We start from the raw sequence: 21,502 nt of genomic DNA, 5'->3' as shown, positions 1-21,502 counted from the left end.
GGAGGAGAGAGAGAGAGAGGAGAGGGAGGAGAGAGAGGAGAGGAGAGGAGAGGGAGGAGAGAGAGGAGAGAGAGGAGAGAGAGAGAGAGAGAGAGAGAGAGAGAGGGAGGCGAGAGAGAGGAGAGAGAGAGAGGGAGAGAGGTAGGGTTAGACAATGAATGAATTTATTTAGATATCTTGTTAGATTTGTGAAATCGAAACAGATCAAGATTCTTTTCCTGGTCGTATCGGCTGCATTAAAGTAAGTAAGGTTACAAACTGTACCAGACTGTTAATCAAAAACAATAGCCAACCCTCCAATATATTCACACGGTGGATAGAGGTGTACGAACAGAAATATTGTGATATTTGTTTTTTACATCATTTCGAACGGATGCATCTTGAATCTTCGCGAGGAACTGAGGGATTTGAGCTGCTGCAAAAAGTGAACATCAGTCCGTCCACCGCCTTTCCGGATGTCTTCCTCCAGGTTTCTGTGCGTTAAATTCACCCTAAAGGCTCCTCTGGTGGGTGGATGGTATTTTGATGTCGTCAGCAGGGGATCTGCTGCTTGTGGATCCATCTCTTCTTCAGCTTCTCCGCTTTGGCTTTCTCACTGCAGGCTGAGCACAGACACGAGGGATTAGACACAGAGATGGATCCAGATATATTCAGTCTGCATATTGACTCATCTGGGTCAGTGTGCCATCGGGTCACACGTCGCACTACAACACATTGAGCCATAACATGTCACTTCGTTATGTCATTAAACCGGCTTTTCCTTCAATCATCTGATAATACATTTTATTTATAGAGCGCTTTTCTAGAAACTCAAAGACACTTTACAAAGTCAAATTCATAAAACACACTTAAAATATATAAAACACAACATTATATAAACGCTAAAGGAAAGGATTAGTGAACCTGTTCATTGTTATTTTGTTAATGATATTGGATCGTGTAATAAAAGCACAAACGGAGATTCTTGCCCTGCGTAAGACTCGCTAACTGGTGCCTTAAGTTAATTACCTGTTTTATTTCTATATGATAAAACACTTTCAATACAAATCCTTATGACTCATTTGGCTCGATTCTAAGTGAACGGGTCGATTTAACTCTGAACCGAAGAGGCGTCTCGTCTCTATCAACATCAGATGGAACAAAAGTGTGAACATTAAAACAATTTAAAAAATGTTGAATGTTATGCAAAACTAAATGTATTTCACATCAAGGTTTTTCCAATGTAGAAATATGTTTGAATGAATATGAATGAATATGTTTTGTGGAAAAACGAGTGACTTATTCTAATGGACCCATGATCTGTGAGAGGTGAATAAGGTCTGTGATTGAGACACATTGAAGAGACGGGTCACGTTTTGTTCTAGGACATTAAATCCATCAGCAGTGACCCCACTGGTGATTTCTGAAGAGTGTACGTGTCTGAGAAACGATGTTTGTTACCAAGTGGCTGAATAGGACTACAGAAGTCGTGGAGGACGTTGTACGTCATTACGCCGAACACGTAAACACTCCTCTAAGTTAGTTTGCCGTGTTCTGCTTGAAAGCAAGTACCTGCCTCCTGCAGACTGTTCAAACAAACGCTTCAACTCGTACCATTTAGAATCTGTGTGTTTGAATATGGATCTGAAGTTGGCGTGACGTTGAAGTCGTGCTGCTGGACTCGCCTGTAGTTCCTTTATAGCATCACGTTAGCATTTTGCTTCTGGACATTAGAACATTATAAAAGTAGGGTAGACATGTGGAGATTATCCGGCTGAACAAAATGTGCATTTATCAAACAGGTTCGTTTTCCACAGAACTTATTTTGAGCTATTTTCCTAAATCCTACGGAGAAATTCCGTTGCTTTCTGTCGAGGGAACCAGCAGCTCACTTCAGGGTGAATACGTCCTCCCTGCTCCGCTCTATTGCACTAAATATTGACTCATTGATAGTAATAAAAGGTACCAACTATGTACAGTCTAAAAATCAGGATGTTGGGGTTTCTGACCATTTGTGGATGATTAAACATCACTGGGTCACATTGAGCCAGGGATATTATTGATTTGACAGAAAAACAAATATAGCAGGAGGGTTAAGACATTCAGTCTGCATAGTGACTCAACTGGGTCAGTGTGACATCGGGACACACGTCGCACTGAAACAACACATTGGGCACAAGTTCCCTTCATTAAAACCTGCTTTTCCTTCAATAATCTGACGTATATTGGGATTAAAATGCTCGAGCAGGAGACACATTACTGACACTGTCGGAGCTATATTTTGCTTTATATTATTTAATAGTTAAACGTTTATTTTCTTGACATTTATAGTGAATGTATTCTTAAATCAGTGTTATTATTTAAGTGAGTTAAAGTCGTTTTTATGCTTTTTTTTTAAGGCATGTTTGGGCACCTGGTGTAATTGTATATATTGGAGACAGGTGGTCTAGGGAGTAGAGAACCAGGGGGATGCAAGCAGGATAAAGAGGAAGGAAAGCCACCAAGGAAAGGCTTAAGGAAAGGAATCAAGGAAACCTGTTCATTGTTCTTTTGTTAATGAAATTGGATCACGTTATAAAAGCACAAACGGAGATTCCTGCGTAAGATTCGCTAACTGGTCCCTCATTTTAAGTTAACTATCTGTTTTATTTCTATATGATTTGGCCGCTACAGACTTTTTAAAATAATAAACTAGCAGGCTTTACAGACGCTGAATAAAAGAAGATATTAAAACATCTTATATTTGATTCTTGCAGAAAATGTGTGAATTTAAGCACCTTCGATTACTTATATCTAATTATAAAATTCAACTGTGGCAGTTATTACATAATGAAGTAAAATGATGCGCACGGTTAAAAACCTTACCCCAGTCTTTATTGACAAACGTCACCGCTGCACTTTTGTTCCTCCCCTTCTTGTTCTCCAGGGACAGCAGCTCGTTGCCTGGAAGCAGAAACACAAACACTCAAATATATATATATATATATCCTTTATTTAACCAGGTAGAAGTCTCATGAGATTAAGGTCTCTTTTTTAGGAGCGACCTGTCTGAGAGGCTTCTAGCTGTTTGGACTACAAGCCTTTGAGAGGATCTGTGGAGACGCATCAGTCCGTTACACTGTACGAGGAAAACAGGCTGATTTCAGGAAAAACAAGCAATTGAAACTTACCAAAAATTATATTTAAAAAAAGTAAACAATAAGGTGCAGCATTTATTCAACAATTACATTTTTCATCTTCCTCAGACGTCACTCATTGGGTGAGAGCCTAACGATGACTTGGACGTTATTGATCACCAAAAACACAAGCCACAGCTTTGCCTACATTTGATTTGTAAGCATATAATGCTTCACCGAACACAGGAGGGGGCTTGGCTGTCTACAAATGAAGACGGCTCATTTTAATTCTCCCCAAATATATTGAGGCTGAACCTGAGCTCCCAGCTTGGGGGCCCCCTAGTGGCCGTGGGGGCACTATGCATCTGCATAAACAATACAGGCAGACGAATACAGCTGTAAAACACTAATGAAACGGCACATTACCCAGTCAATATGCAGATAAAATAAACTGTTATCATTTAAAAAGACTTGAATTATGAGATATAAGAGCAATCACATCGACCAATGGTTTCTTGTTCTCTGTCCTTTAAAGGTGGACTTGATCAAATCTGAGAGTTTCAGCTCCTTCTGTTTTCCAAGCAGAAGGGGCATCATATTAAAATAATATTCATTTATTGATATAAATGTGGCCGTCTCTCTCTGCAGGGATCGGATCAGATCTCAAATTGAGAAAGATCATCGTCTGAAAGACTTCTGTCACAAAGTATAGCCTGCGTTTAAATCACATCGGGGTAAAAAACAATCCCCAAAATGCCGTTAATAAATGTGCAATATACACCTGGCTGCTAAATCCTCAGAACTGTTACAGGATGTGTTTTTTGCAAATCGTGTAACTTTTATTATATATTGTTTTAATGCATGCTACTTAGGTAACATTAAGCTGTCTGTGGCTCTTTTCTGCAGAGCCACAGACAGCGTGCATTTCCCCTGTGGGACGAATAAAGCTATTCTGATTCTCCACCCTTAATAACTAACAGGTGTTGGAAGTTAGCAGGGAATAATTAGGATTGAGATATATTACATTACATGTCCCTTTTTGGACGCTTTTATCCAAAGCTACTCACATGCGACCCCCACAGGAGGGACTTGTCTTGCCTAAGGACACAACGACATGCTTAGGGATTGAACCAGTGCTCCCCTGACAGGACGATCAGCGCACCACCCCACTGAGCCACAGTCTCCCTACTGTTGTCTTTACCTCCTCAGTCATTAAAGGTCTCCTATCATGTCTTTTATACATCACCATGTGTCCCCGGTGTGTCAGGAGACTCACGCAGCGTCAGGAAATAAACCCCTCTCTCTTTTCCTCCGTACCCACATCTCTAAAAACGGGGGTACAACGGAGCTGATCCAGATTTTGACATTACTAAAATGTGGGCTGGCTTTCCACCCACGGGCCAATCAGGGCTAGAATGGGTGATCTGTTTGGTACTTGGAGCAAAACACATCATAGACATGTGTTTTTATAGATTTGTATATATCTGAGACCCATAATATATATATGCCTACAAATAGAATAATAGGAGACCTTTTGGAGTTTCTAGAAAAGTGCTATATAAGTGTCATGTATTATTATTATCTAAATAAAACCACCAGACTCAGACAGTTTCATCCCACAAGACTTTAAACACCTGAACTTTTGAAAGAACATCCATAACATTCATCTGCTTGCAACTTACACATTATCTAATATATCATATTCCAATTACTTATATAGACTCTCCTTGCACTATTTCTATTCTATTTGTATTTACTCGCAGTATTGTATCTGTGTTATTGTGTTGCTCTGTTGGAGGAGCCTGTGACCTCAGATGTTCATTGATATATCTACACTGTAGCCAGGGGTTAAATTGGGATTTGACATGTGGGGGGGCTGTGTTTTTTTGGGGGGGGGGGGGCTAGCGGGCTATATATGAGGCCCAATCCTAAAGCAACTGCTCCTGTATCAGATGCACTATTTGATGCCACCAATCGAGACAGTAAACATAGAAAGTATGTTAATTAGACCGTCTTTTTATTAGTATTATTTAACTGGAATAAATTTACATTTGAAACTATTAATATATACACAAACATTTTTCACAAATTACAGACCTTCAAATTGCCATTTTAAGTCAACATTTCTCTGCACACTTACTCAAGAACATTAAAAAAAAAACGATATGAGTACAGAGACATTACCCTATCTGAACTGATTGAGGAATGAAAGTCCACATCAATATAAGCAGTTCAACAACATTACTGTATGTACGACCAGCTACTTCATCAAATCCCAGATGGGCTGATAGGGGGAAGCCTGTGTAGTCGTGCATCTTTGTCTACAGGCTAAATGGTCTGCAGACCTTCTGGTAGCCACCCACTTCCTCACATATTTCGTGGGGTCCCAAGAGGTAAGAGGAGGTCCAACCATTTGAATGAACATTAGAGCAGAGACATTTTGAGTTTTCAGTTGTGAGCGCATTGATGTTACAACTGCATTCATTTCTGAGAAACCCCTCTCACACTCTGCACTGCTCACAGCAATGGTTTCCACTGCATTCTTAAGCTTTAGAAGGGACATGTGCATCGGCACACTGGCATTCTCCTTAAAGTCCCTATAACTTTGCTTAACACCAGAGAATCCGATTTTCAAAAGAGTGCATAGCTCTCTTATTTCACACTCACCATACATTAATGGTAGAGGGCTTGGCCATGTCTTTGTATCAAGAACATTGACCTTTTGAAAGAGGGATTCCTCTTCACTTGTGACCATCCTTGTTTCCATGCTTTTGCATAGTGCTGCATAAAACTTTGTGGGATCTATTATCTTCTGCCTTGGGTCATTGCGTAGTGTTATGCCATTAAAAACACCTTGCTGCTCTGCCTCACATGCGGTTTTGTAGAACAGACCACTGTCTGGGTTCCTGCTCATGGTTTTAAAAACATCTAGCTGTCTTTTGATCAGATTTACTGATTGAGACAGTCTAATGTCTCTCGACTGTAGAGCCTCAGACAGGTCTTTCAGCTCCTCAAGTGCATCCATCATCAGTCCCAGGTTTTTAACAAAAGCAACTGACGTCAGCTTTGCTGCTAGCCCCTCATACATGCATCTATCATTTGAGGAACGGTTCACATCTACACTTGCAGATGTGAGGTGATGATAGAGTGCAGCATACATGGTCCAAACAGCATTTACTGTCCTAAAAGATGAAGCCACCCACCTTATCCCGAGGACGCGACCAATCTTCCTCAAGCATACACCCACTTCAGAGACTGCAGCATCAAGCTCTCTTAAGTTCTTTGGTGACTGATGATAGAGACAGTATAGCTTGTCAAGAAAAGCTGTGAAGTGGTTGGTTTTGGTGCAGTGCTTGACTGCATCTGACACAGACAACTCCAACCTATGGTTTAGACCAGGGGTTCCCAACCTTTATTGTGCCAAGGACCGGCAGATACATTAAAAAAAAATCGCGGACCGGTTGTCAATTTTAACTGATTTTAATATTTACTCACCACCAGCAGGTAGCAACAGAGGCTAATTGTATGTAACAGCCTGAACAAATACTAGAACAATATGCATCCAAAACATATTAACAAAGTTTAAAAAAGAACCGGTATCATTTTTTGGTTTTTCGGAAAACCAAAAAAACCGACGTTATTCAGTTTTTAAACCAAAACGGGAAAAACAGATAAATTAACGTTTTGGTTTTGTTTGTATGATTTACGGATAATCCAGTGAATGCTGGGAAAACGAGGAGAAGCCGCATTATGAACACTGGCATTTGTTTTCAGAAGATATTATGATAGTGTCGTTCGTTCCGGTGCACTCCGACAGCATTAGCACTACATCGAGATTAAGATTAAACTAATTTATTTTGGGAACAGCCGCATATATGGAGTTAGCCATATGTGTGTAAATTACTGTTCATAAACATTTGAAAACAAATGCCGGTGTCGGACAGACACAAACACACCGAACACACAGAGCTGAGCTGAGCAGAGCACATACACACACACATCATGCGCCTTGGTGACTGACTGGACATCTCCTTCATAAAACTAATAAAAGGGGGAGTAATCGGGCAGTTCGATGTGTGTAGATGTGTGTGTATAGGTGTGTGTGGTTAACACGTAGCAGCCTGCAGTCACTCTTAAACTGTTCTGATGAAGTTAAACACAGTCATACTGGTGCTGCACTTCTCAGAAGCGGAGTATACGTCCCGCTGCCTCCGGATGCTGCAGCCGTTTTAAGAAGTGAAGGAGGGTTTCCTTCTATAAAGCAGCTGCGGGCAGCAGATCGTGAGAGTCCCGGACATTAATTCATAGATCAAGGCAGACTGGTTTACTCTTCTGTTTTGCCAATCCGGTGCTTAAACAAATAGCTCTACACCCCTGGCCGACATGTCCTTAAAATGAAGTCCGAGTTTGAAATATATCTCAAATAATGTATGCACCACCATTTCCCCACATAAACATAACAGTCTGCAATCAAACGGTTGTCTCCTGTGCGCTCCTCTTCCTACTTGGCGCACCGGTAACATGCTCGTGTGCACGAGCTACTGGATGAAATAATATGACTGGTGGCATAGGTGCGAAAATTAAACACTTTTTGAAAAAATATTATGATAAAATATTTTTATATATTTATAATTCTGCAAATATTACGATAAACTCACAGCTATTTCGCGGCCCGGCAGTAACACCTCTGCGGCCCGGTACCGGTCCGCGGACCGGGGGTTGGGAACCCCTGGTTTAGACAATGCCAGCCTATGAGGCCTGGGTACTTACTTCTCAGTTTTGTGTAGACACCATTCTTTCTGCCTACCATTACGGAGGCTCCATCTGAGCAGAATCCCACCAGACATTCTTTCAGAAAAGCATCATCAAGACCATATTTCTGTAGACAGTTCAGTAGTTGACTAATGATTCCATCTGCAGTTGTACTCTCTAGCTCGAGAAGATCTAGGAAGAAGGTCACTGGCTCTGAGCTATCAACTGACGTTCTTAGGTACACAATAAGACAAGACTTCTTGCTTAATGATGTGCTTTCATCCACAAGAACAGTTAGCTTTGGTCGGGTCACTTTGATACTTGCCAATAGGGCTTCCCTCATTTCTTTTGAGATAAAATGTACAATGTCTGTACATGTAACATTTGAGTGGAGTACACGGCCAACATTTACACCATTTATCATTTGTAGTTCTATTAGTCCAGGATGATCAGAGTATGGCCGGTTATTTTTTGCAATGTAGTATGCCGTTCTAAAGACATTATGGGTGGAAGCCAAAATGTCTTTTTGAGTTTTTAGAAAGCTTGATTTTAAAGCTTCTTCATTTTGTCTTTTTACTATGTCCTGTGCTAATTTGTGACTCTGTGAGACACTATGTTCATTTATTTTCTTTCTCAAAGATTTCATTTGCTTCTCATTGCTGTTGCCATATGGGCCTACCCTACAGTTCTGCCATTCAGTAGAGAATGAGTACCTCTGTTTCCCTGTTCTCATTGCCCCAAGGGATCCCGCTTCCCTGCATGATTTGCATCCTATTTTTTTATTTCCAATTATTAGAAATGGATATTTCTGTGTAAAATATTCAAATTGACTTTGATTCCAGCAGTCAGGCAAGTTGTCAGCCTTTCCTACACTGCTTCCCTGCTCTGCTCCTCTGTCCTCCTCAAACTGCCCTGCTCTGCTCTCTTCAGGCTTCCCTGCTCCTCTGTCCTCCTCAGGCTGCTCTGCTCTGCTCTCCTCAGGCTGCCCTGCTCCTCTGTCCTCCTCAAACTGCCCTGCTCCTCTGTCCTCCTCAGGCTGCTCTGCTCTCCTCTCCTCAGGCTGCTCTGCTCTGCTCTCCTCAGGCTGCCCTGCTCCTCTGTCCTCCTCAGGCTGCTCTGCTCTGCTCTCTTCAGGCTGCCCTGCCCCTCTGTCCTCCTCAGGCTGCTCTGCTCTGCTCTCTTCAGGCTGCCCTGCCCCTCTGTCCTCCTCAGGCTGCTCTGCTCTGCTCTCCTCAGGCTGCCCTGCCCCTCTGTCCTCCTCAGGCTGCTCTGCTCTGCTCTCTTCAGGCTGCCCTGCCCCTCTGTCCTCCTCAGGCTGCTCTGCTCTCCTCAGGCTGCCCTGCCCCTCTGTCCTCCTCAGGCTGCTCTGCTCTCCTCAAACTGCCCTGCTCCTCTGTCCTCCTCAGGCTGCTCTGCTCTCCTCTCCTCAGCCTGCTCTACTCCTCTCCTCTCCTCTCGTTCCTCCACTCCCTTCCCTTCTTTACGCTGCTCTGATCCTCTCTCTTTTCCAAGCTTCCCTGCTCGCCCATCACCTGCCTTGTTCTGCTCAACTCTGCATTTAAATGTAGGATAATTAACAAAGGAACTTATGGTGAATAAATAAAAGATACAAATGGCTTTGACACGCTAAGCAGCAGTGATGTCTTGCATACCTTTTAAAGAAGTCTGTAAGTTTCCTCTTTTTTGCTTCACTCATTTCTCATTTCTGCATCATGCCTCACTTTAACCTCTGAAACTTTCAAAGAGAAAGGAAATAAATATATGCATATCTCAGCTTTATGCACACACATACATAGCATCAGGCTGGGGCCAGTTATTTCATGAGAGGGGCACAATAAAAGCAGGTTAAATTGACAAAGACAGTATAAAGTAATTTTGTAAAATAAACATAATACAGTAATTGGTATTTGTTTTGGTCAATTTAAGTTACAGTCCTGTGTTTCAGTAGTTTTTTTCATTTTTAGTATTTGCTTTAGTAACTTTAAGTGACAATTTAATTAAAAAACATAAACAGTATTTGCTTTTATAAGGTAATGAACAGTTAAATCTCCACTGTACATCCGGGTCTCTGATTTGATTTAGTTCCAATAAATCGTAATATTGTAACTTTTTTTTGGAGGGGTCAGTGTTACGGGGGCACTGGCCCCTGTTTGCCCCCCCCTAGAACCGCCCCTGCATAGCATGGTTTAGGAAACGGGCGCTCTGCACGGAGGAACCGCAGGAGAGTCCCGCGGGAGGTGCTGCAGTGTAGCTCACGATCGGAGCAGAGACACACGTTCACTGACACTAAGCCGACAAACTATAGCTGGTCGCAGAGATCTGCTATTCTAAAATAAAGTCCACAATATCGACCACTGGCTGGTGTCTTTCTCTTAGTTTAAGAAACGCTTGATTTGATCAAAAGTTAGTCAAACAAAAAAACGTTATTTAACTTAATGGTAGTCGAACGTAAAAGTAGAATATCAGAGCAATTCATGTTAAGAAACCTGTCAGCGTATTACCTATTTTTCTCCACACCTTTCCCGGATTCACCTGTCACTGCTGGCTGTCTGTGTGACTGACGGAAGAGACTGTGTGGTCGCCGATCAGCAAAGTAGATTTGAAGAAAATAAATAAGGGGGAACCGCGAAAAATTTGAAAAGTGCAAGTCATCGTCGCGTCTTCTTATTTATGCTCCCTACTGCTAGAAAGAGTGTTTTATTGATTTTTCGAATTATTAAGAACCTTAAACATATAGAAAGAAAAGTTTTAACATGTATATCTTTTTTGTGTAAACATATGATATAGGCATGCTGCATACATTGTTAAAAATATGCGAGGGTGATGACGTCAGAGCTTTTCCTATGTGCCGGGGCTTAGCCCCGGACAGCCCCGGCCCAATTTAACCCCTGACTGTAGCTACGAACACATGACAATAAAAGCCTTGAATCTTGAATGTGAATGAGCTGTAGAGAGTTGTTACTTGTGGTCCGGCAGCTCCCCGCTCCATAGAGTCTGCTCTGCAGGAAGTCCTCAGCTTTCTGACGCTGAGACGCCTTGGAGGCTCCGTGCTTCACCGTCTGCACCGTGTACTTCCCCTTCAGACTGAAACCGTTTCAATAAACACATTAGACAAAGTTTCCTCTTATACACATTAACATTTAGAGAGGTTTCTTATTCCTTTTAATGCTACACAAGTAGTCGACTAATAAAGTCGAGCAATTCTACACACAGGAAACAGTTTCATCAGAGTAATTAGAAACCTTTAACCCTTAGTCAAGCTACTTTGATGATCAGTTACGAGTTCAAGTCATCCAGCAACTCCATCAGGGTTCCTGCAGGTTTCGCCAACTCAAATTTAAGACTTTTTAAGACCTTTTTAAGACCACTTCGAATAGAATTTAAGACCTATTTCACGGCAAGAAAGTATGAAGGAAAATGGCTATGAAAGAAGAAATACGTCCCATAATTACTTACAAATCAAATGTATTCATGTTCAACATAAGAACAATGACTGAACATAACAGCATAACAGTACAGAACTGTGTACAAAAAGTGTGTATGTGTCTCTGTGTGTGCTTGTGTGTGTGTTAGGGCTGTGCAATTAATCGTATTTTAATCGCCTTAATCGTGGCCTGCCACAATTACAAAAACAACATAATCGAAAAAAAACTATTATTTAGCTTTGCTAGGTTGTGACAGTGCACTACGACATATTTGATCTAATTAATTTTAGTCTAATTAATTTTTATTTATCATATTTATATATGTTTAGTAGCTTGTGGAAGTGCGCTCCAAAATATTTGTTGATTTTGTTTATTGGTATTTATTATTTTGATATTATTTATTTAAATATATCATTTATTTAATTTATTTTTGTATTGGTTTTTCAGTTGAATTATACGTTCAGGGTAATCAACAGTTAAAAAGATACTGTTCTAATTATTTGTTTTAAAGTTCAATAAATTGATGTTTTCAAAGTCAATGAATAATGTTATTTAATAATCGTGATATCAATTATTGACCACAATAATCGTGATTATGATTTTTGCCATAATCGAGCAGCCCGTGTGTGTGTGAGAGAGAGAAGAGAGAGAGAGAGAGAGAGAGATAGAGAGAGAAGAGATAGAGAGAGAGAAGAGATAGAGAGACCTGAGAGAAACCGAGAGAAACCGAGAGAAACCGAGAGAAACCGAGAGAAACAGAGAGAAACAAGAGCTATATTCAGAGCTCTGCTGCCTTGGCTACAATCTTTCATCGTTGCTGTTGTACGATTGGTGTTTAGCTACGGTAGTTAGCGTATACACACTACAGCACCTCCGCTTTTAGGGTTGACGTCGAAGACCCAAACGTCGCCCGGAGATCCAACGGTGTTGTTGCGGGAGCTGCTGCACTAGCTAACGCTGCACTAGCTAACGCTACATTAGCCAAACAAAACGCTAATTTCTTTTGCAAAAGGTGCAGCGGGCTTCAAACACGTTCCCCTCCACTGGTTTCAACCAAGCACTAAATTCGATGTTTTCCAACCAAATACGGTTGAACTTACACTTCCCCATATTTATTTGTAAGTAGATTCGAAGAGACATGAGTTTCTGACTGCCGCTAGCTGAAGCTTGGTTGCTAGGTTACTAGCTGGGTGTTCTCCAATAAGGGGCCGGGGGAAACAAAGTTAGTGATTACTGGTTCCATGTTGATTTATTTCAATACAAATTGTTGGGGGGAACTGAAAGGCTATTACCGTTACTTTGCAGCCCGGACAAGTCCCCCAAAACACATTTTAGACGCGATCGCAACACAGAAGTACCTTTCAAATCCCATCATTTTTAAGACCTTCTAAATCATATTTAAGACCTTTCTTATTTTTTTGGTCATATTTAAGACCTTTTTAAGGCCTTAAATTCAGATTATCAAATTTAAGACTTTTTAAGACTTTTTAAGACCCCGCGGGAACCCTGTCCATGCTTTTAAAACAAGAATTTAGATAAAAATAGATTGACATACTTTCTGGCATTAGCGAGTTTCCCACTCTTCTTCCTCTTCTTCGTCTCCTTCTCCTCTCCTTCTGCTTCCTGCTGCTCGTCTTCAGCTGGAGGAACAGAGTCACACAGATCAGAAGCTGCTTTTACAAACAGTCAGAAAACACTCTCAGAAAGATCCTAACTCAGCATTAATGTTTGTAGTAAAGAGTCCTGGATCAGGAGTATAGAGCGGTGCAGTGACGCGTCCTAAAACCAGGAAGTGAGTCAGCATTTCACCACTTCCTGTTCCCTCGTCTCAGAGCCAATGGGATCTCTCCATAGGGTTTTGGAAAATATCTGGAAATAAGGTCTGTGGTTGAGACACATTGAAGAGACGGATCACGTTTTGTTCTACGACATTAAATCCATCAGCAGTGACCCCACTGGTGATTTCTGAAGAGTTGACGTGTCTGAAAAACGATGGTTGTTACCAAGTGGCTGAATAGGACTACAGAAGTCGTGGAGGACGTTGTACGTCATTACGCCGAACACGTAAACACTCCTCTAAGTTAGTTTGCCCTGTTCTGCTTGAAAGCAAGTACCTGCCTCCTGCAGACTGTTCAAACAAACGCTTCAACTCGTACCATTTAGAGTCTGTATGTTTGAATATGGATCTTAAGTTGGCGTGACGTTGAAGCAGCGACCCTGCTGTAGTTCCTTTATAGCATAACGTTAGCATTTTGCTTCTGGCCATTAGAGTTATGATTAGAACATTATAAAAGTAGAGACATGTGGAGATGATCCGGCTGAACAAAACGTGCATTTATCAAACAGCTTCGTTTCCACAGAACTTATTTCCAGCTATTTTCCTAAATCCTCTGGAGAAATCCCGTTGCTTTCTGTCGAGGGAACCAGCAGCTTACTTCAGGGTTTTAGGACGCGTCACTGCACCGCTCTATAAGAGCCGCATTCAAGTTGATTTTGTTTTTGATCTACTTCACTTTTATTAATGCATTTGAGCCTCAGTGAACAGATCAATAGAATCGGCTGCTAAAGTTTAAGCTCCATTTTGATATTGTTTTCGTTTTTTGATTACGTTTTTTGGCAATAAATGTTCAAGATCAATAAATCAAAACGACCAGTGGATGTTTTACCCACTGGTCCCCCAAGCTCTCCACGTGGCCAACAAAGGAACATTCAGGAATAAGGAGTTACAAAATAATCTCATGGGATTTTAGCCACTGCAAAGGAGTGATTTGGGAAAACTCTTAGGAGCAGGAAGGGGTGACACTTTGGCCTTAGTGAGGAGGCGGAGAGGTGTGATTATCAAATCATTATCAAATTGATTCTATAGTTATAAAAGACCCCCCCAAATTCAAAGCAGTCCATCGTTGAGTCTAAGTGGACATTTTGGACCAATTTGAGGAGATTCCCTCCAGGCATTACTGAGCCAGTTTAAGCTGAGGAAGAGTCAATCCTGAGGGCAGAAATCTTCCTCACCTTCGTCTTCAGACTGTTTCTGCTTCCTGTGAAATAGAGCAGATGTTAGCGTTTGAAATCAGAGACGGAGGAGAAACGGTTTGAAATTAAGAAGCTGCAGAATTAAATCAGACCGGTAAACTCACTTTGAGTCGATTTCCTCCAACACGGCGGCCGGTAAGAGCTTCCTTTTCTGTTAAAACAGCAGAATGACAGGATCCTTATTTCATTGCACATTACAATCACATGGGTAATGTCATTTTCTGTCGCTATACATATGACAATTTGAAAAACAGGGATTTATTAATACCTGCCATGGTATATTAATTATTTCCCAAAATAAGTTTCCTAGTGGCTGAAATCAGGCTATTCTAATGGATACTAAAAAACACATTTAGACAAGAACTGTCCTTAAACAATCAATAACAGTAACCATCGAGTCTATGAAATGGTTTTAATGGACATTTTAAAACACACTTACCTTCTGTTCCTGGAATAATTCCTGTCTCTTCTTCCTCTTCTCTTTCAGCAGCTCTTTGTCCCTGCAAACAGAGAAATGCAACCACATTATGTTTTCTAATATGTTCCGTTATCCTGGTTTAATATTGGCCTGTTCTCTCTGGACGAATTGTCAAACCAAACTCCATTTAACAAACTGTCAAATATGGTGAATCTTGCTCCTACACACACACACACACACACACACACGTAAATGCCTCAACTCGACTTTTGAGTGGGTTCTGTTCATTTTGTCCCAAAATAAAGCTTCACTAAAAAAAAACTACATAGTATTTTCTGTCTTCCTAAAACCTGCACATTATGGTAGCGGTGTGCATTTGTGAACCAAACACACACATAAAGAGCTGATCAGTGATAAATATTGAAGCCGAAGTGTCAAATATGTGCAAATAAATCACATTATGTGATAAAATTCTCGTTTTGGTAATTTTATTCTGACTTATCACGAAACCCCTTAAAAGTGAGATTTATTTTAATAATGAAGTTTGGCTGGTTCTTTACCTTCTGGAGTTATTAATGTACCTAGTTACTTCCCAACTCTGTCAAATACACACATATATATGGAGCTGATCAGTGCATGTTTATCATGAAAAACCTTAAAAATCTGGGATATTTTAATGGAGTTTGGCTGGTTGTTAACCTTCTGGTTCACACATGTGTTTATAAAGAGCTGATCAGTGCTAAATATGACCACCGACGTGTAAAATGTGTCCTAATAAATCAGAATAGGTGATAGTATATTTGTTTTGGAGACTTTTCCGGACTATTATGAATAAAAACATTAAAAGTCTGTTTTTCAAATGGAGTTTGGTTACCTCCTCGCGGTGTCCAGCGCGAGCTTCATGCTCTTCAGAGCCTGAGCCTTTGAGTCTTCAAACGTCACTTCTTCTGGAGCCTCGTCGTCGCTGGACTCAAGAATCAAATTGAAGTTATCCGAGTGTTTCTCCATCTTTAGAGACGAAGATGTTTCCCCACGTTGTTTCTTCACCATGTTGGCTGGAGAAGAGACGTCATCAAGCCGCGTGGTGACGGGGTTATCATGGGACAAATGGGAACGACTGCCCCCTAGCGGTCGAGAAGAGAATTACCAATAAAAACACAAACAATACAATTAGCATTAGTGCTGTTTTTATTAAATATATTGTTTTCTATTATTATGATTTGTTTTGATATAACTGTTTTATTTTTTAATATAATTGTTTGTATTATTTATTTATTTATGAAATACACACATGAAATAAATACAATTTTATTTATTTTATTTTATTTATTTTATTTATTTTATTTATTTTATTTATTTTATTTATTTTATTTATTTTATTTTATTCATTAAAAATGATTTGTCGTAATTGCTTGTATTTTTCATTTATTGTACTTTTTATTATACATTTTTGTATTTATTATTATTATTTGTTTATTTATGTATTTTGTATTTGTTTATTTATTATAATTTTTTGTTTCTTGTTATTATTGTTTGTTTATTTATGTGTTTTTTGTTTCTCTCTTTAATGTATTTTTTATTATAATTCCTTGTATTATTTATTATTACCTCTCATATTACATTTGTCCACAGGCTTTGGGAATAAATACCATAATAAAAACACGTTATTGATGTCTGTTTATTCATCATGTAAAGCTGCAGTTTGTTTACACATCAGGAAAGTCTCTTCATTGATTTCATCCACACTGAGCTCATCAATCCTCTCCTTATTGATTATGATCAGGATGATTACACCTCTATAATACCTACAATAACAAACACATGTGGTTATTACATATATTACATATTATTATTATTACATATCATTTAGCTGACGCTTTTATCCAAAGCGACTTACAATAAGGGCAAAAACCATAAAGAATCGACTCCGAACAACAAGGAAAGTGCAGATATATTCACTTCAAGCAAGATCATATAAGTGCTGGTGAATCAGTTACAAGGCCTAAATTAACTCAACAAGTGCGGCGCTTTTTTTTCCAGCAATAACTTAATTGCCAAGGTACAGTTGAAATTGATGTGTTTTCAGTTTGCGACGTTATAGACGTCTTTACAAATGATCACAGAGAGAACAAGGTGTGCAGGATAAAGAAGGTCTGCTGCTTCCTCTCTGCAGAGCCCTGCAGTGGAAGAGAAACAGAGTGATTCACTTCTGTCTAGATGAGTTTACAGAACTCAGCATTCTTTCCAGGAAACACATAAATCCAAAGTCCAGCATTTAGAGGCTCAGTGAAAGTGGTCTGTATTCTGTGGAGGAGGGTCATGGTGTCATCCATGATGCAGTAGAAAGACAGAATACCTGCATCGTGATCCAGGTAAACTCCTATCCTGTTGCACCAATGACCTGAGAGGGGAGTTTTTACACCGTTGTGCCAGAATTTATAATTGTTTTTGTCACACTCTAACGCCCAGGATTTGTCATTGTATCCAAATCTACATTCTTCAGAGCTGGGGTTCTTGTATGAGACGGCTATAGAAAGACCTCCTCTCCACTCCACCTCCCAGTAACAACGACCAGTCAGACCCTCTTTACTCAAGACCTGCCAAACATAATCCTTGTATCTTTCTGGGTGACTGGGATAGGCCTGGGTGTGTCTCGTTACTGTAGCTTTCCGGTTCCCCTCAGATAATAACAGCTGTGTGTGTGCTGTGTTTGGATCCAGAGTGATTTCACGTGAATATTTTAGGAATCCAGCTCTGGTCTCTGGCTCTGGTTGTGGCAGCAAAACATCCACTTTACTCACATTCAGTGAGACGTTTTTCCATTTGTCCATCAGGACGTCCTGTAGTTTATCCCTGAGATCTGACACGGCTGCTGTCACGTCCTCAAAGTATCTGAGAGGACGGACGTTGATGCTGAATGATTCTGTAGATTCACTCAGAGGTGGCAGTGAGCTTTGAAGAAACGTGTTGAGATCCTCTTCCTGAGACAGCAGCTTCAGCTCAGCGTCTTTCTTCATCAGATCAGCCATCTCCTTCTCCAGCTTCTCCTGAAGCTCTTTGACTCGACTCACTTCCCTCTTCTGCTGGGATCTGACCTGCTGCTTCACATCAGAGCTTCTTTTCTCCATGAGACGGATCAGCTCAGTGAACATCTTCTCACTGTCCTCCACTGCTTTATCAGCAGAGCAGTCTATAGCCTCCTCTTCCTCTTGAAGCCGCTTCACCTCCTTCTCTCTGTCCTGGATTCTCTGCTGGATGATTTGCCGACTCCCCTCCAGCTCTCTCTGCCTCTCAGTCCTTTCTGTTTCAGCTAACACTGTTTCATGGCCTCTATGTTCATCCACAGAGCAGAGATAACAGATACACTGATGATCAGTGCGGCAGAACATCTTCATCGCCTCGTGGTGACGAGAGCAGATGCTCTCCTGGAGCTTCTTGGAGGGCTCCACCAGCTTGTGTTTTCCAAAGGCAGGCAATTCATAATGAGGCTGGAGGTGTTTCTCACAGTAAGAGATCAGACACTGCAGACAGGACTTACAGGCTCTCAGTTTTCTCCCAGTGCAGACATCACAGGCCACGTCTTCAGCTCCAGCATAGCAGTGATCAGCAGGAGCTTCATCAAGTCCAGTCTTCTTCAGCTCCTCCACTAAAGCTGCTAACATGGTGTTTTTCAGCAGGACAGGCCTCGGTGTGAAGCTCTTTCTACACACAGGGCAGCTGTAGATTACCTTTCCATGCCAGAAGCTTAGAATACAGTCCATACAGTAACTGTGTCCACAGGGAATAGTCACCGGGTGCTTCAGTAGATCCAGACAGATCGTACAGCAGATTATTTCTTGGTTGATGTGATTTCCTCGCTGCGCCATTTCACCTCTCAGTGTTAATGACTGTTAATAATTTTCTCTGAACAGAACCAATGTGTTCTCCGTCTGCTCTGGTTCCCCTGCAGCAGTGAGTGAGGAATCAGCTGAACTTTATGAGAGGCAGGGTGTGTTTTCTGTCCTTTACAACATGCCGTTAGCAAAGCCGTACTTCGACCTTTGACCGCCAGCTCACGCGAGTCAGGCTTTAAAGGGTTTTCAGCAGAGTTTTGGGACTTTTACAGAGAAACAAAACAATGGCTTCATTTGTTTAAATTCTACTTCCTACTGTGTATTCGCACAACTAAATCTGTAGACCTGTTCAAGAACTTCGATTCACATGAGTTACAGGAAGTAGTCACCTCAGCAGATCCAGTCATTTTTGTTATATGGATGGTATATGTTTTAATTTGATTTAGTGCATGCCTTGTTGTTGTTGGGTTTATTTTGGGGTGTTACTTGTTGGCTGCAAGGGTCTCAGGACAGATTGTATGCTGTATAGTTTGTAAAGCCCCGTAAGACAAATGTGTTTCAAACTTTAGGAAAGTCCTGGAAGAGGCACTGCACTTTGATCCTTATTATATTCTAATTGCTTGAGTAAGATAAGGTGTGTATAACGTGTTTACAATGGAGCCCATGTCTCTTTAACCTGTTAGCGGGGGCTATGGGGCTTTTTTTTTCACTAAACTGTGTCTCAGGGCTTCTTAACATTTAACAAACTATGAATGTGTCATACCCACTTAACGGGAAGAAACTCAGCTAACTGACGATATGAACCATTTTTACCAAAACAAATCACAAGTCTCACAAGAAGCATCTAAATGAGCCCTGAGCGAAGAGATGCTAACGCAGTTAGCACAGAACTCACAGTATAAATACTTTATTACTTATCGGATCTGCACAAACAAGATATTAGCTAGCAAGCTGAGATTCCACAGATTCCAGATATACAAGTATCATTACTGAGCGATCTAAACTCGCAACACGGGAAGCTAACGCAGACATCACACCACATACAGATGTAGCACTCTAGAAAGGACTCCACCCAACAGATTCCAGCCGAAAACCCAGCGGATCCCAGCGGCTGGAAATGTAAAGCCCTCCACTGTTTCTTGAGAGGGCGTTGCCAGATTTTCAATTTCAGGATTTAACCATGCGATGGCGCTTCATTCACAAATTCACAAAGACAACTTAGGTCTTCAGTTTCATGGACTTTCAGTACTTCAGTTGTGTTTGCTGAATAGCATTTAAACACATATTTGTTATGGTTTTCACAGGCTAGCTACTATAATGAAAAAACATCAATATTTTAGATCAAATAAAGTATATCTAATCTTATTATCTTAATTGTAATTCAATAATATATAGTCTTTATATATTAAATAATCATAATAATAATAATGTAAATGTTTACACTTCTTTATTTTTTATGCTCATACTTTTACCTTTACAATAGTTTGCTTTATGCAGTATATTTCTTGTAATATTGTTGTGGTGCAACACAGTACAGTAGATCAAAGTAAATCAACTTATACATTAAGATAAGATAAGATAAGATGGACCTTTATTAATCCCCGTGGGGAAATTCAGTAGTTCAAACAGCAACAGGGTGAGAGTGAAAAACAGGACAGCACAGATTCACACAGATTAATACAATCAAAAATAAGATCAGCGATTAAAATAATAACAATGAGAAACTATGAAATAAGAAATGAATACATTTAAAATTAAATTATCATATCATATATTATAATGTATTGTATTATTAAGTAATATCATACATTAACCCCATTATAGGAATATATAATATATAATGTATATATATATATTGAATGGATGAACACATTTATGCATCAATAATTACAACGGAGTATTTCTAAATATAAGTTGTAAAAATACTTGTATTTAATACTAATAACATAATGATTCATTTTACTTTCAGATGATAATACTTTTCACTTGGGCTATTGACAATTTTGAATGCAGGACATTCACTTCTAACACGTATTTTTACCTAGGTAAATAATCGGAATACTTCTTCCACCTCCGAGTGGACACGGCAATGGAGAAGAGGGGGGGGAGATGTCACATTCCGATCGCTCGCCCATTATTTGAAACATTAGGCGCGTTCACACCAAGTACTTTGCCGTATTTAGTCCCGGCACTTAGTGCCCCGGCACTTATTACCCCAGGGCATTTAGTACAGATCGCGTTCACACCGGAATAAATTCCCTGAGGGAAGATTACGCAAATGAGCCGCTGACGTCACTTCGTCTTCTTCTGCTTTGGGTTTACTGGCAGGCCGCAAACAACTTCACGGCGTATACTGCCACCCGGAGTCCCCGCCGGCTGAAGCCTTCCGAGTAAATCGCCAGAACGCCGACACCTCCTCATCTCCACCGCTCCCATGTTTTATTTTGTGTTGCCATAAGTTAGTCTCTCTGCGTTTGTGCGCTGGGCGAATGCTAATGCTAATAATGCTAATGCAAGGATAATAAATTGGCGGCTCTACAAAACATTTCAGAGTTGTACGGGGCGTGGTTTGCAATTCGCCCAGCCAATCAGAACTGGGGCACTTTTTTCCCCCAGGAAAGTACCATCTCTCAGCAGGCACAAAAAATGGGGGTAAAAGTTCCCGAGATTAAGTGCTCTTTTTGGTGTGAACGCGACATAAGGGGTACTAACGGAACTAAACGTGAAAAGTACGGTGAAAAGTACTCCGGTGTAAATGCGGCTAAAGAGTCTTACTACCAGAGTTGGGTGTAATGCGTTACTGTAATAATATTACTTTTGTCGGTAACGGAGTAGTGTAACGCGTTACTTTTATAATTCAGTAATCACACTACAGTTACTAACATTGCCCCGACACGCGTTACTTTGTTACTTTTATAAAATCAGTCATAATCACACTGACAGACA

The 21,502-nt window shown here is 40.5% G+C and overlaps 2 protein-coding genes across 2 annotated transcripts; both read right to left on the bottom strand.

Annotated features, from left to right (window-relative positions):
- Positions 1–65: 65 nt before the first annotated feature.
- Positions 66–15,832, bottom strand: nol7 (nucleolar protein 7). The gene is made up of 8 exons (XM_034136077.1): positions 15,598–15,832; positions 14,745–14,805; positions 14,410–14,456; positions 14,285–14,310; positions 12,828–12,912; positions 10,810–10,931; positions 2,845–2,922; positions 66–602 (listed from the first exon to the last, which is right to left on the bottom strand). The coding sequence occupies exons 1-8, from the start codon at positions 15,771–15,773 to the stop codon at positions 532–534; spliced, it is 666 nt and encodes a 221-aa protein (XP_033991968.1). The 5' UTR covers positions 15,774–15,832; the 3' UTR covers positions 66–531.
- A 572-nt stretch (positions 15,833–16,404) lies between these two features.
- On the bottom strand, positions 16,405–18,660 carry LOC117487436 (tripartite motif-containing protein 16-like). Its single transcript, XM_034136056.1, has one exon. The coding sequence runs from the start codon at positions 18,587–18,589 to the stop codon at positions 16,937–16,939; it is 1,653 nt and encodes a 550-aa protein (XP_033991947.1). The 5' UTR covers positions 18,590–18,660; the 3' UTR covers positions 16,405–16,936.
- Positions 18,661–21,502: the final 2,842 nt, after the last annotated feature.

The sequence above is a fragment of the Trematomus bernacchii genome, unplaced genomic scaffold (assembly GCF_902827165.1).
Source record: "Trematomus bernacchii unplaced genomic scaffold, fTreBer1.1, whole genome shotgun sequence".
In the NCBI taxonomy this organism is placed as follows: domain Eukaryota; kingdom Metazoa; phylum Chordata; class Actinopteri; order Perciformes; family Nototheniidae; genus Trematomus; species Trematomus bernacchii.
Note: the sequence above shows the minus strand (reverse complement) of the source record. Positions and strands in the feature narration are given on the sequence as shown.

Excerpts from the sequence above, each read along its gene's own strand:
- LOC117487436 (XM_034136056.1), bottom strand. The coding sequence starts at position 18,589 with ATGGCGCAGCGAGGAAATCACATCAACCAAGAAATAATCTGCTGTACG.
- nol7 (XM_034136077.1), bottom strand. The coding sequence starts at position 15,773 with ATGGTGAAGAAACAACGTGGGGAAACATCTTCGTCTCTAAAGATGGAG. Across the intron at positions 14,457-14,744 it reads AATTATTCCAGGAACAGAAG|AAAAGGAAGCTCTTACCGGC; the intron begins GTAAGTGTGTTT and ends CTGTTTTAACAG. Across the intron at positions 603-2,844 it reads GTTTGTCAATAAAGACTGGG|CCTGCAGTGAGAAAGCCAAA; the intron begins GTAAGGTTTTTA and ends GTCTGTGCTCAG.